The sequence below is a fragment of the Hemicordylus capensis genome, chromosome 2 (assembly GCF_027244095.1).
Source record: "Hemicordylus capensis ecotype Gifberg chromosome 2, rHemCap1.1.pri, whole genome shotgun sequence".
NCBI classification, from domain to species: Eukaryota; Metazoa; Chordata; class Lepidosauria; order Squamata; family Cordylidae; genus Hemicordylus; species Hemicordylus capensis.
The window spans coordinates 387,741,597-387,757,453 of record NC_069658.1 but is presented as its reverse complement, the minus strand read 5'-3'; the positions used below and the strand labels follow the sequence as shown (position 1 = coordinate 387,757,453).

Sequence of the window (15,857 nt, the reverse complement as noted above, 5' to 3'; positions counted from 1 at the left end):
ACTGAACACTGGAAAAAAGGAAAGAGTTTTGCCCATTGCATGACTAGACTGTAGCACCTCATGCTACAGAACAGGGTTGATAAAAATCAATGTTTAAAATTTAAAAAGGTTTTAAAAATTTAAATTAGTTTTTTAAATTCATAAAGAACCTAGGTCAAAGATATCATGAATATTAATTATAACTTCTAATTATATTCTTTGAACACGTTAACAGCAGTAAATGGGGATAAGAGATAACAGATCTGATCAGTCTACATGCAGTATTTATTTATTTAGTACCTTTTTATACCACCCTCTCCAGAGGTATACATGCCTTTCCATGTCCAGAGTTACACATACCTATCCATGCAGCACACACACAGTCAAGCCCTTGTTCCCGCCCTGCCCCAACCGCCAAAAAAGTGCAAAGACAAAGAAGGTCAATGAATGGAGGATCTGGGGGGATCGAGTAGATCTGAGCAAGGAGGAGGAGTCTGGATATAAACATGCGGGACAGGGGAGGGGAACAGAAAGTGAAACCAAAAGTGAATAGAACATATTTGTGCTGTCCTAAAGGAAACTTTTTCCGAGCGTATCCTCCATTGTAGAAGGGAAACACCAATCATGGCAGCCAGCAGGCCATAAGAGAGACCCCATTTGGGAATATTTTAATGAAGTTCCTGAACCTATGGGTAAGCAAGACATGCATGCAAAATGCAAACAGTGCAACAAAATGCAAGGCCTGGTTGCTCAAATAAAACAGCATTATGAGAAGTGTATATCTATTATAGTGTATACCTACCTTCTAAAATAGAAACCAACATCTATCTCTAAATATCTCTAACTCTAAATATGTACTAAGGTTATACGAGACAACAAGAATGTACCTTAATAGAAAATGACGATTAAATAATCTTCCTGACTAGTTATTTAAATTGTGATTTAAATAACACAAGGGTCTTGAGCTGCACAGCACAAGCTTGGACTCAGCTTCACAGCAATGATAATTTTTTAGGGAACAAAAGACAATGCCCAATGCTTCAACCAGTTGGGAAACTATGTCAACACTCTCCCAAAGCAAATCTAGAGAAGAAAAGCCTACCTCTGCAACCAAGAACATCTTCTGTGCTTACCTGGGGGTCACCGCTGACTTTCCGAAGACTCATGTGGTTTGGTTCTAACTGGGATACTAGTGTTCCTGGTATATGATATCCATTCACTGTAAAGAAGAAATACAAGGAATCAGCTGAAAACATGGTGCATCGAAAAGAGGAAGAATATGGCTTCACAAGTTTCCAAGGCCTTGCATCAAGATAAAGCAATTTATCCTGGTATACTGCAACATATGTTAATGCAAAATTCAAACTTCTCTGCCATAAATTCAGGAGATCTGAATTAAACATACAGTACCAAATGTACACATGCAAGCAAGCAGCAGCGTTAACAATCAGAGTGCACCAGTTGCAAAATGATTACTGGGACAGATCACCTGTTGAGCACAAGCCTGAGTGAACAAGGTAAACCAAGCCGATTTAAATGGAAGGTCTTAAAACTAAATACATCAAACTCAACATACATTCCTGCATCATTGGCTACGCTCTCACCTTTTCTCTGGTCACTCCCCAGATCCTCCTTTGCTTATGCTAGGACTCCATGCTAAGCCAGCCTATTCTGTTCTCATGTTTTCATGCAATTCAAAGAGATCTCAAAAATATATGCAATCACATGTCATAATGTTTGGCTCATAAAATATGCAATATAGATCTCTGGAATATATGGACTGAATTCTGCATTAACACCGGGTTGTGGTCTGCCTGAGTAAACCAAAGAACAAAAATTGTCCTTCTACACATCCATCTATTTGTGATTACGTTCTGTTGATTCTGGTTTATCAGAATCATTCCCTCTTGTGTATTGGCATTATCTTTCTTCTTGCTTTTCAGGATTCTTCTCATAAAGCCCCATGTCATTATGCTGTCTTTTTTTAAAAAATGAATTTTTTTAAAAATGAATCAGAACATAAACTGCATGCTAGACAGCAGAGGATGAATGGCATCATCAACACGGGATTAATCCCAAAGTCCCAGCTCAGTCCTCATGAATGGTATATGTTTTGCCCCATGGCCTTGTTCACAGATAGTTATTTTTTAACTCTGCAATCTGCAGGGCAGAGAGAGCTTGGGATATGCTCCAAGCATAATTTCAACTAACTGGTGCTCTCCATCATCATCTAGCCCCCTTTCCTGCTAAACACTCCTGTAGAATCTCAGAGAATTAACACTGTGCCTTTAAGCACACTGTTGACAGCCAGTATGGAAAAATTCAAGATGTATCTTTCACGAGTTACCACTGCTGAGGATATAACACAAACCAGTCAGCAAGACTGCTCTTTCATTACAAGGCAAACAAGATGTCACAGGTGAGTGTTCGTGTGCTATCTCACAGGAAATCTAAGGCACATGTCTTCCTACAGATATATCCCATACCTGTAGGCAAGGAGTTCTTCTGTGTCACAGGGCTCTTTGGGGTCCCAGGCACACTGCTTGGCCGGTCCCAAGTAGTCTCTGTTCAAAAAGAAAAGAACATTAATGTGGGCATAGCCAGCATCACCAACAGATATGAAATATATGTAAGACTTCTGCCCCCGGAATTGCCCATGGATCCCATTAAAGTCCATCATTATTAGATAACAGAGGGTTAAAGTCCTAACCTATCCTGCTTTATATATTGCTCAGAAATGTATGCCAGTCCTTTCAGGCAGAGTGGTATCAGTTAAGAGAGTGCACAGATGACAGCTTTTCCCTCAGGCAGTCTTCACACTCTTTGTAGGAAACAGCTCTATAGACTCAACAACCCACTGTGGTTCCTATCAGGTGTGTAAAAAGAGAAACATTCTGCTGAAGCACCCAAAGCATTAGACTGCAGTGGTCAGAAAACTGGATCTCTGTTACTGAAGCTTAGGTGTGCCTTTATGATCCTCTATAATCTCATTTTTGAAAAGGGCTTAATTTGAATAGTGGTTAATTTGAATAGCCTAGCACACCAGGGTCCTGAACCCATTCACAAGTGAGGGCTTAGTCCTGCAATATGTATGGCAAAGAGCACCTTGTTCATACACAGAGTGCTTTTCCATCACCGTTGATGAAGTACAAGTTGTTATGAACATGTATGAGATGAAAGAGAGAGGACTGTCAGGATACGGGGAGCAGGGGCTCCATGCAATGCACACAACACAGCCAGTTCCCTTTTCCACTGGAATGCCATTTAATTTTCCACCTTTGAATTGTATTAGTCAACAAGTGAATTTGCTTGGAATAAGATAAATTGTGCCATCAAGTCTATTTCAACTCCTGGTGCACACAGAGCCCTGTGATTTTCTTTGGTAGAATACAGGAGGGGTTTACCATTGCCTTCTCCCACGCAGTATGAGATGATGCCTTTCGGCATCTTCCTATATCGCTGCTGCCCAATATAGGTGTTTCCCATATTCTGGGAAACATACCAGCGGGAATTCAAACCGGCAACCTTCTGCTTGTTAGTCAAGCATTTTCCCGATGAATACTTTGAATAAAACCACCACCACACCACCCCTCTAATTTTCCTTTGTTATTTGACCTTTTAAATAATAATAAAAACAGTCTCCTTTAGATTTCACGTGTTTTACAGCTGAGCCATAAAAGCGCACACATGGACAGAATTTGGTGAGAAACAAGAGTTCAAAGAAGGGGAATCAGTGCAGTCACTTTCAAAAATAATAACTGAAGACAGCATCTCTGACAGTAGGTGGTGCTGTAACTTTGAATTAGCCTCAGACTGCAGCTCTGTTCAGAGGCATGAAAACCCAGACTGCGAATCCACTTGCTGGTCTACAAATGATGCGGTGTTTTCTTTTCTTTATATTATTGCAGATAGACTGTTTCAAGCACCTACCAGTTTTGTCCCGAAAAGCCATATTTTAACTCCATATAGTTCAAGACCACCAATGTTCAATGGAGAAACACTACAAGCCACACACTAGGCTATCCTAAAAGATACGTTGAGGAATGCTGCAGGAAACGTTACACAGCAAGGGAGCATGCAAAAGTCAAGGAAAGGGTGCATTCACAGGCAAATCTAATCTACCTCACAAGGACAGTTTAAAGGCTAGAAACATGGGGTGATGTTTTTCAAATAAAAGAACACCTGCAGCATTGGAGGGGGAATAAGGACTGGTGATAACATCTCATGCTACAAACCACGTGCCTGGAGCAGGTTGTCACCACATTCTACCAGTTAAATATCACTTTGTTTCTACCCTTATTTCGTTGCACAGCCCTTTCTAATGATTCTGCTTTGTATATGTTCTTTCCCTCACATGAGAATTTGTGCCAACGGCTGATCTGCAAAATCTGCACCACTCAGCGTAGACTGCACTGCAGCCTGTCTTATAAATGCAGGCCTTGACAAATTTGACTCATTTTTCAGTGGGCCTCTGAAAAAAAAATTTTCATCCAGGTTCAAATTACTGGGAAGATGTCAGGGAGAGTGCTGAGAGAAATGATAATGGGGATAATTTTGTGGGAAATGTTGGGAAGAGGCAATGAGATTCTGGAAAAGAAGCATGAGAAAGGGAGGAGAACTACAAAGTGCATCCTGAGGCGTGTGTGTCTCAATATACAGAGAACCAGATATCTCTGTTCTAAGTAGTAGTAAATCCTTCTGGCTTCACTATGTTTTGCTCCCAAGCAGAGTGTGCACAGGCTTGCAGCCTCTGCGAAAAATTCAGGGCACAACCTTGAGTGGTTAAGCATTCTGCAAGGTGCCTGGCAAGAATAAAGTTGCATCATGATGTGGGGGCAAGAACAGCAAAGCAAAGGAGGCTATTGGGGCACATAACTCCTTGGTTAAATGGCATTAGCATTCAGAATTCCAGAAAGGCTCTGTGTAGATTGTGAGCAGGAGGGTGGTGGGGTGAACAGAGTGATCTTGCTCAGGTGCGTGAGGAGGACTATGAAGAACACCAGTAGTGGGTAGGGAAGAGGGGAGCACATGAAGAGAAAGCAGCACAGCAGTCCAGTCTTCATGAGGTATGCACGTGTAAGCAGCATGCAAGAGGAGGCGGCATCAATGGGCAGGTGGCCAGAAGGCACTCCTGGGCTCTACAGTGAGCTGACTGGTTGGCTAGCTGGTACTGCGCATGTGCAGCATGGGCCTACTGAGGTGACCTAGCTGTGCTGGCAGCTGATTGGGCAGGGGCGTGCTGACTGCATGGCCGCACATGCGAGATGAGCAAGACCGTGCGTGCAGGAAGAGAGTGGAAAGGATCTGGGAGCTACCAATGCAGGCATGGAGTGTGGAGATCGACACTGTGGTAGAGCCCAACAAAAGCAGCCATTTGGCAGGTTGGATGCAAGACAGCTTTTAGGTGGTTGATCCAGGCAATGGATGGTTGCGAACATGAGGTGGAGAGACCAGCCCACTTCTTTCTTCTGCTGCCTCCTGCTTCTGTCCATCCACAGTCTGGCTCAAATGCCACTACTACATTTCTAGGCAACATGGCAAGCTGGTGCCCACATTTGTTAAGCCTTGTCATAACAGTACAATATTTTCATGTGTGCTTCAGTAAGGGTGGCCATGTGTCCCCTTTTGACCCTGACAGGCCTCTATTTGTCTAGGTTTTGGCCCATTACAGCATGGAGCTGCTTCAGGAGCAGAGGCTTCATACATTGTTTACAAATGGTGTGTAGGGAGGGATAAGAATAGAAATAACATTGTCATTTCTTGTCAGATTAGAACGAAAGTTCGGCAAGATCTCTCTTTTTTTGGCAATGTGCATCTGGCCACTCAAGTTCCAGTAGTTTTATGTAACAGTATTAAAATACACGAGAGTGCGCGCAAGTATATGAATGTGAGTGAGTGAGTGAGTGAGTGAGTGTGTGTGTGTGTGTGTGTGTGAGAGAGAGAGAGAGAGAGAGAGAGAGAGAGAGAGAGAGAGAGAGAGAGAGGTTGGCGAGCTATTAAGCAGCTTTCAAATAGAATTCAGTTGCCCTTCTCCAGAACAGTGCTTCTGTTGCAGCAATATCACACTTTCCTAGCACACAAATTGAAATATTTTGTAACTAGGAAGATGTGATTACTGCCCTAGCTATTGCATACCTTGCTATTATGAGAGATGTGTGTAATGTGGTTGTAAAAATATCACACATCGCTATGGAAACTGCTTGCAATGTCTCTTGCCCTACAATTTTAACAAAGGTGTGTGTATGTGTTTTAAAAGGAGGAGAACATTAGCAAGGCTACCCCATACCCCACCACCAGGGTTCCACATTTTTGCTCACCATGTTGGGTTTTCTAATACCCTCTGGCAAGGGAGATGTGGGCATTCACAGTATCTCTCTCCAGTTGTGGAAGGGGAAGAATAATCCCTGCAGCTGCACTGAGCTTCAGAGCACATGGTGCAACTATAATGACAACTCCCCCTTCAGGCTTGCTGGAGAATGTGCCATTTTGGAGTTGCGGGGGAAAAGAAAAGGGATTGTCCCTGTCCCGTGGTGCACGAGATTCCATGAACACAAGAATAACTATTATCTGTAGCAATGCTCTCCAGCCAGTTGTGTGTGGATGGAACATCACACTACTGCCACTGAATCGGGGCCGGCAAAAACAGTGGCGAAGAAAAATTCATCTACAAATTCGCTAAGGAATGATTCATACAAATCTACAGGATCAGGTGTGGTGGTTTCACCACCACCCCGACAAAATTACACCATATTTGTGGTGAATGGGTCAAACATTCATCATAAGTTGCAGTTGTTTTTGTTACCACCCTGCTGACATTAGGAAGGTTTGCGGTCGCACACAAAAATCAATAATTTTGCTTGAGCTCAATGATTTAGCCAACCAATTTGGCACAAGTATGGTGCAATTCATGTAGCAATGCACACTAATCACACATATAGGATCAATTTATATGACTTGCCCCACATCAAATTCCTTGAACAAATCATAGTATGTTACCCATGAAACAGAGTTTTGGTACTGGAAGGGACCTTGGAGGTCTTCAATCTAGACCAACCCCTTACCCAGTACAGGCCTCCCTCATCCCTTTAGCTGGAGATGCCAGGTACTGAACCTGGGATTTCCAACATATAAAGCATGTACTTTTTCCACTGAGCAATACCAATAATTCCAAACCTACTCCCCAAACTGATATTGCCTCTAGGGACAAGAGTAAGGAGGTGAGATAGGGAAGGCATGCATATATTTCCATTCCATGTGCTGAAACAATTCAGTGCCACCGTTATATTCACATTACCCACTTCAAGTTCTCATCAAAAATGTTGTTACTTGGGATGCTTTCAAAATATTAATAGGAAGGAAAGAAGAGCAGTGCAGTAGCAGTTGATTAAAGAGTAGATCCTGATGCATTTTGAGTAAAGCCTCTTCTTCAGGGGAAACGTCTTACAAAGTTCAGCTGCTTACAAATTGAGTGTAAATTTTGTGAACCACTTCCCTCGAAGAAGAGTCTTTACTCGAAACGAGTTGGGATCTACTCTTTAACAACTGCTACTGCACTGTTCCTGGTTCCTTCCTTCCTATTTGTGAGCATGGTGCTTTTCCCTCCTATGTGCTTCAAAATATTAATGCAATATTGGTTGGCTACACCCATTTTCCTCCTAATTTTTAGTCTGTGAGCCCTTTGGGGACAGTGAGCCATCTTATTTATGTATTATTTATTTTTCTATGTAAACCGCTTTGAGAATTTTGTTGAAGAGCGGTATATGAATATACGTCGTCGTCATAGTAAAAATATGATAGTTATTTTCTTTAGTACAGCCCATACCTCCTTTTGGAATTATACTGCCCAAGATCAAAAACAAGCTAAGTAAATGGCAGCTGCTTGGATTATTTCAGCTGTAGTATTAATTTTGTCCTAGCCTCTTGGAATTTCCTCAAGTGAATATTCACAATTTTAAAAACTGCCCCCAGTGGTAAGCACTCAAGTGCAAATTATCAGTCCCTGCAAGTTTAAAAATATAAGCTGCACTGAAGGCAGATAATTAGCAAGTGTAACATTATTAATGATGTAATTTACTTAGCATTCAATTTCCTATTTTCCTGCCTGAGTTACAGCTTTTATTTTAGGCTTGTTTAGAATGTCTGCACAGGGTTGAGATGGCAATAGTGAGTCATAAAGGACTGCAGCAGCACCCAGCACAGAGTACACAAGTGTTTGATTAAAGTGTGGAAATGTTAGCACTTTAGCATGTGTTTCATGAGGGGGAAACAGCACTGTAATGTTAACTCGTATTCAAGGAGATGGAAAACTCAAACACTGTTTCTCAGAAAAGTGTGAGCTTAGTGCTACACATTCTTTTTAGTACCAACAGCTGCCAGGCGTAATTGTAAAGTGCACAAAAATGCAATGGCACCAGCCCAGAGGGCTTAGGGTGTGCGTGTCTATTTATTTTGGAGAATGCTATCATGATCTATTGTTTATGACACCATTGATTACAAGGGTCACATCTCCACGTGATCCATACAGATAAACACATGTACATGAACACAATTTATGCTTTTGTTTAAAAAAAGGTTCATTTAAAATCAAATAAAATTCTTTGCTGGATATTATTTCTTAGGCAGACTTTACAACAAAAAGTGGTAAAAATAATATTCATCAAGAACCTCCAAATGCTGAGCAAAAAAAAGAATAAATCACATGATGAAGCAGGCATAGCTTTACCTACATGAACAACAGTCAAGCAGGACACACCCACAAAAGTGTGTTTGACTGCACCGTGAGTTAGAACATAAGAAGAGCCCTGTTGGATCAGGCCCAAGGCCCATCTAGTGGCCCACCAGATGCCGCTGGGAAACCCACAGGCAAAAGCTGAGGACATACCCTCTCTCCTGCTGTTACTCGCCTGCAACTGCTATTCAGAGGCATCCTGCCTCTGAGGCTGAAGGTGGCCTATAGAGCTCTTAGACTAGTAGCCATTGACAGACCTCTCCTCTATGAGGTTATCCAGACCTCTCTTAAAGCCATCCAGGTTGTTGGCTGTCACCACATCTTGTGGCAGAGAATTCCACAAGCTGATTATGCATTGTGTGAGAAAGTACTTCCTTTTGTTTTTCCTAAATCTGTTGGTCCTAAATCCTAAGGTTAGTCAATAGAACAAAGTGGAAGGACCAGAAACAATCTTTGCCATGGGCCTTGGGGCTCTGGTCCGTGGCCTCCTGTTGGGGGGCTCCAAATGATTTGGGGAGACGCCTCAGAAGCCTGCCACCACCCCGCACCTGCCCAGCCGCTGCCCATGCCCACCCCACTGCTCTTGCCATTTCCACCACTGTCATGTGAGTGGCTGGGGGGTGGGGTGAGCCAAGTAGGCCTCCCCTGTAGTGGCAGCAGCAGGCGCGGTGGCTGGTGGGCTTGTCCAACCGGCCCTGAATAGAGCTGCTGCTACCTTAGAGGCTGGGCGGAAATCGGGACCCTCCCTCCATGCTCATTTCCCAGAAGCACCTGCCTGCCTGCCAGCCCGGCCCCCCTCCCTGCTAGGCCTGGTGCCAGGCCCCCCCAAGCTGCTGCACACTGGACGGGGAAGTCCAGACTGAGAGGGGAAGAAGTTGGACTGTCTGGAAACACACAAGCAGGGGCCATCTGGGAGGGGAGAAAGAGCACAAGTCCCCCACTGTTGCCCCCTGGAGCAGGCCAGGCAGCCTCAGAAAGCGCCTCTCCCCCAGGAGGATCGGAGTGACAACCCGCTCGGCTTCCTGTGAGCCACCCACCCCTCCCACAGTGAGATCAGCCCTGGTGCCCCACAAACCCCATACAGCGCATGGCCAGCAGATGCTCGCAGCCCTGGTGTTGCACCTTGGCTCTGCCTGCAGCCCCAGCAAGGCAAGGATCTCTACCGCAGAAGCCCATCCGTGGCAGGAAGCCTTTTCTAGCCACCTGTGGCTAGAAACTAGATTCTAATAGCATACAATGCTGAACAAATTACAGCAATAAAGAGTGTAGTCCACTGTCTTGCATACCTAACAAAGCCAAAAGATGGCTGAAGCAAGTTCGTTGAAATAGGATTGTAATGAAAGCTCCCACCCGGGCTGGGTGCACAATTTAGGGCGCAGTCAGGTCAGTGTGTGGGGAGAATGTGCCTCCCCTCTGCTCAGAGCACAGGTTAAGCTTCTTGCTCTCAGCAGATGCCCTCCGTGGTGAACCCTCCCCTGTCCAGATGAGACCAGAGATCTCACAGCTCCCTTCCCCCGCCCCTGCCAGACCTGCCCCAAAAAAGAAAAAGGCGAACACTTTGCTGGGAGTGCCAGCAAGCTCCACTTGTCCCTACTGTCTCTGCACGCCTCTGCACCGTGGAAACTGCTGCTTTTCCAGCGAGAGGGAGAGGTGGGGATCAATCTGGAGAAGAGGGGAAAAAGGAGAGGGAGGCAGTAGACTTGACCTTCAGATCCAAACATGCCAAAGACCCTGGGTACCAAATATCATTGCCCAAAGGTCAGTAGTAACAAAGGAATCCCTCAGCTTTTTGGATCTGGTCAGCCTTGCTTCTGGTTCTCTGTGTTTTCCAACCTTGCCATCTCTCAGATTTCTTTATTCTGACATGCATAATTGGTGCTCTATTTGTGAAAGCCAAGAGCACAGGAAAGCCTAAATACCTCATAACTTAAGGTCCCAGGAATTGGCCAGCTTAGAACTCTTTTTGCAGCCCTGGGAGACAGAAGCAACCGAGTCCTTCAAAAGATACTAACACATGTTATATTTCACGGAAATGGAGCCTCTAAGTGGAAGAAAGCTCAAGTCAACCGTGAAACTTGTTTGGTTGAAGCTATCCCTTAACTGCATTTTGTTTATTACCAGGTTAGCCCTTTCCTACCATGGGCAACAAATGAGGTCAGTGCGCGAGTGCAGGGGCAGACACAGGCAGGCTCCTCTCCCTCCGCTGGATTCAGAAGAGGGGAGAGGCGAGCCAGTCTCAGGGGTGGGATGACACCGCATCATCGGGGGAGGTCAGTGGGGCACATGGGCAGGGAGATGGGGCAGTGGAAGAACCTGGCCGGGGATGCAGGTTTCCTTGGGAGGAGCGGGTTGCTGCATGTAGCAGCGTGCACCTCTTTGCCTGGATGCGCATTGCGGAGGATAAAATGAGGGTAACACATTGGGGCAGCAGTAGCAGGCTTCCGGGGAGGCCCCCTAGGATGGAGGCCCACCAAAATGCAGGTTTTATTTTTTTTAAAAAATGTAAGGGGGACCTTGTGGTGGGGGGGCTCCAAAGACCTTCAGGTCCTGGCTCCAAAATTACCTAGGTGCGCCACTGGGAAGGACAGGGAGAAGACTGTACTTGATAAATGGATAGTAAACAGGCACAGGCGTGGAGGGAGGCCAGCGGTGGCCTGGGTCCAGCCCACTGCCGCAGCCCCCTAGCCTGGCCCCCTGCATGAGCATCTGACGCATGGAGCAGTTAGCCACGCCCCCTGCAACTGACATCAGATGTGGGGGCGTGGTTTAGGTCCCAAATGGGGCTGTGTGGCCCCATTTGGGAGCTAGATCAGCCAGCGCTGCATTCGTGGTGTGGCCAGAGCAGCTCTCCCTGGCTTTTAAAGGCAGGGAGAGCCACTCCTGGCTGCACTGTGAATGCGGTGCTGGAGGATCTAGCTCCGAACGGGCCCTTTTGGAGACCTAAACCACACCCCGTGCCTGATGTCAGTCGCAGGGGGCGTGTCAGGGGGTGTGGCCCCTGAGGGGTGGCAGCCTGGATTCTTTGAACCCGTTCTCTCAATGGTGGCGCTGCCCCTGAATGGGCAAGCTGGGATTAAACTGCTAGCAGAAGAATAAGAAGTCATCCAGAAATGTCTTAGTAGAAGTAAAGGCATTTGCGGGAACATTTTGAAAGGCACAGGATTTTTGAATCCAAATGTTAATGAAGCTACCTGGCTCTCAGGCCTTCAGAATAAGCAACAATCTGGTGGGTGTTTAAGATGCCACTGCATGAAGGCTGTTCTTCATGGGTAATACAGTTCATCACACAGAGCTGCAAACTTTCTCCAAGTCATCATCATCATCATTATTATATACCGCTTTTCAACAAAAGTTCCCAAAGCAGTTTGCATGGAAATAAAATAAATAAATAAATAATATTATTATTGCCAAAAGTTCATAGATCCTGCAGTTGTTGTATGTAGCATCAACTACAGGGTGGTGTTTGAAGTAACTACTACGTTATACCATATTACTGTGTTCCCAGTACAGGTTCCAGCTTTTGTGGCTTCAGAGAAAGACAGAACCAAAAGCAACTATAAGCCCGGGGGTTGGAGTGGGGGTGAGAATCCTAACCAAAAGAAGTTTACAAATATGTATGCCAAGCCACAACTAAGGATAGAATTAAAATGTTCTGTACTGCCCTCTCTGATGGTTTTTTGTAGGATGCCCAGTTGTGAGCATCTGGAAGGGGGAAAAACACATAATATATTTTCAAAGTTTTCTTCTCCTGAGACCCAAAATTGAAAAACTGGAAATTAGGGGAAAGTCTGAAAGCCTTTTGTGAAATATTTCCTTTTTTCAGCATGGTAAGTGAAATGTTCTTTAAATCAGTGTTTTATATCACTGTCGCACATCTAATTCACAGTGCTGCAAATGAGATGCAAGATTCAAAGGCAGCAACAGTGGTGATGATGGCCCTGCTACTACATTTCACTGGAATACTGAACAAGCAATACTCTTAATACTTAAGTGTTGGAAAAGCACTTTCCAGTGTGGCAAAATACAGAGCATCTTCAAGTAATTGGTGCAGGTGTGTAGTCTTGGAGACTAACAAGCATATTGTTCCTGCAACAGGATGGCAAAGTTTTATACAATACAGTCTCCAACTCCTCCTATCCATATTCTCTCCTGCCTCAGATTCCTGCATCAACCAAAAGCCTGGAGAATGTACATGTGAACGTACACATACACACACACTTACTTGCAAGGAACAAATTATACATGAGAAGAGTTGAGAAAATTATTTGATTTGGTCAAACTCTCCATTTTCGGAAGCCTATTAAGTTCAGTGTTTGTTTTAAAACATTGTTTTAAAATTTTTAATTGTTGTAATGTTTTAACTTTTTGCTGTCATTTATTTTAACTAATGTCTTAATTTTTCTGTCATCATTTATTTTGTTTTGTTGTAAACTGCCCAGAGACATAAGTTTTGGGCAGTATAAAAATATGTTAAATAAATAAATAAATAAGATGTATTGCTAGTTCTTAATTGCATTATACGGATGTTTTCCGAGTTTGCTCTAAAAAACAGTTTCTTCTGTATATGTGAAATACTGCTGAAGCCTACATACTTTCTTAAGCCCAGATAATAAATCTTTCTTTTTGTTTGGTACCATGCTGATTATTTCTATTCCCATATGTTCTCCCCCACCCCAATTTTTCAACTGGCAAAAACGAAGATATACTTGAGTATTATACATTGCAATCCTAAACATGTTCACTGAGAAGTAACTTCTCTTACTTCTGTCGTTGACAGAAGTTTGTTCGTTGAACTCCACAGAGTTCAATAGAGTAAGAGTTTCTTAGTAAGCTTGCCCCCATCTCCCAAAGAGAATACTCGTAATTATTACTTTAATAAAATGAAGGAATTTAGACTTTCATATTTTGGTCACAACAACATGGGCAGATCTGCACCATCAACCTTATGTCATGAACATGAGGCTCAGGACAATTTAGTGTGCTAAATTATACATATTTCATGTTCCAAAAGTAGTAATGCTTACATTTCATAAGAAATAAGGTCTTGCAAATATGTTGATTCCTCCAAATTTCTCCCCCCCAACGTCTCTTCAATATTTCAAAAATTGTATTCCCTTGTCTTTTTATACAGCATGTTCTCTCTCGAATAGAAATGTATGCACCATAGTATAATCTTGAACTGATAAATAGTTTTCAATTCTGTTTGGGAGAGTGTACTCGTCGTTGCATGTATACTGTTGCCATGTCAGGTTAGAAAAATTAACAGGATTCCTCCTGTTAGAAGAATTAACAGGACGAGGTTTATGCAAGCAGGTAGTGAATGAATGATTACTCCCTTAAGAGGATACATCATATAGAGAGGATATTGGTGCAACCTAGTGAAGAAGACATTTCCTTCCCTCCAAGACTCCCCATGCATTAAGTCCCAGCTCTACGTGCCACAATTATATGATATTAGTTTGGCTGGAACAAGCAGTGGGGCATTTTCAGTAGTGGCACCTTCATTATTAATTATAATTATAATTATCATCCAGCGTGGTATAGTGGCTAGACTGCTGGACTAGGACTGGGGAGACCTGAGTTCAACTCCCCATTCAGCCATGATACTAGCTGGGTGACTCTGGGCCAGTCACTTCTCTCTCAGCCTAACCTACTTCACATGGTTGTTGTGAGGAGAAACTTAAGTATGTAGTACACCGCTCTGGGCTCCTTGGAGGAAGAGTGGGATATAAAATGTTAAAAATAATAGTAATAATAATAATAATAATAATAATAATAATAATAATAGAAAGGCTGTGGCAGAAAAAGCCCAAAATAATTCCAGTGGTAACTGGTGCCCTGGGTGCAGTCCCAAAAGACCTTGAAGAGCACCTCAACACCATAGGGGCCACAGAAATCACCATCAGCCAATTACAAAAAGCAGCTTTACTAGGAACAGCCTATATTTTGCGACGATATCTATAATAACCAACAGTATTGATGATAAAATTCAGCCATCCCAGGTCCTTGGGAAGGACTCGATGTCTGGATAAAACAAACCAGTCAATAACACCTGTCTGACTGTGTAAACAAGAAATAATGGAACTTCCTTTCTGGGGAGGAAGTTGCATCACAAACATATCGCAACTGAAAATACTCCATCTCCTATTCCAGTCAAACTAATTGTTCTATCAAGAACCTCCCTAGAAAAGTTCAGCAGATATACTTGGCTTGGGTTTTTAGGAAACCCATTAAGACCATATTTTTTCACCAACTATTTAGGGCAATATTTACTCCGGACTTAAGTGATGCTTTCTTTGAACCTGCTGCTATTGTACTGTGCTATTTTTGAATAGATGATGCATTGCACTGACTGGATATAATCTTTTTACTGTTGCAAATCACTCTGAGGCTTTTTTTTTTTTAAGCAACTGGTGTGACAGAAATTGAAAAAAACAAAAACAAAACAAATTCAGGATTCATAGCCAGGAAATCCTTCCGCCTAAGCAGTTTCATATACTGTTGGTGGATCATATCAATTATGTGAAGAAACCAGTGCAAACTGATGCTAAGAGCATGGTGAGTTATTGCTCATCTTATAGCCTATATATGAAGTTGCTGCCACATGAAAGCAATTCCAGATGCTTCATTAGGAAGGTGATAATATATGACATGGTCCTCAGAGGCATGGCTTGTAGGAGACTGCATTATCCGAGTCATATTTCCACCCAGAAGCCATGCTATGCTCACTTCACCATGCCCACCATGAATTAAGACCTACTGCAGTCCTTGGATGCCATCTGAATTGCCCTAAGCTCTCACCTTGCATGCTATTTAGCTGCTAAAACAATTTTTTCAGTGAAATCTGGGAGTTCGCTCATCTCCAGTTAATAACCTCCCCAACCCTGTGGCTAATTTGAGCTTTCTTGTTTGAAAAGGTGTGTTTGGGTTTCATTTGGCTATTGAAGGAAAACTCCTCCAAGAGGATTTCACCTCAAGGCCTAAAGTGACTCATGGTCCTGTTATGTCAGAATTCTAGCAATGGAGACTGCCTTCTCTCTGGAAAGAATGAACTATGGAAACATATTGCAGCACACACTTAACCAACTTGTCTTTCTGACACGAAATTGCTGACCTTTATTAAGAGTCAATTAAAATTTCAACTCATCTC

General features: G+C 43.4%; 1 protein-coding gene and 1 long non-coding RNA gene across 4 annotated transcripts in view; one reads left to right on the top strand and one right to left on the bottom strand.

Moving 5' to 3' along the window:
• The window catches only part of GAS7 (growth arrest specific 7), a 193,242-nt gene that overhangs the window by 45,959 nt on the left and 131,426 nt on the right, over positions 1-15,857 (bottom strand). For both annotated transcript variants that reach the window (XM_053292617.1, XM_053292618.1), the window contains exons 3-4: positions 2,466-2,543; positions 1,113-1,198 (exon numbers count right to left, since the gene is read on the bottom strand). In XM_053292617.1, coding sequence (XP_053148592.1) covers positions 1,113-1,198; positions 2,466-2,543 — 164 coding nt within the window. The remainder of the gene's footprint in view (positions 1-1,112; positions 1,199-2,465; positions 2,544-15,857) is intronic.
• Positions 8,767-13,340, top strand: LOC128343491 (uncharacterized). 2 transcript variants are annotated; one of them, XR_008315565.1, is made up of 2 exons: positions 8,767-9,120; positions 12,594-13,340. It is a non-coding gene; the product is annotated as an uncharacterized LOC128343491 (long non-coding RNA). The 2 variants fall into 2 exon arrangements; XR_008315566.1 differs by lacking the exon at positions 8,767-9,120 and adding an exon at positions 9,141-10,465.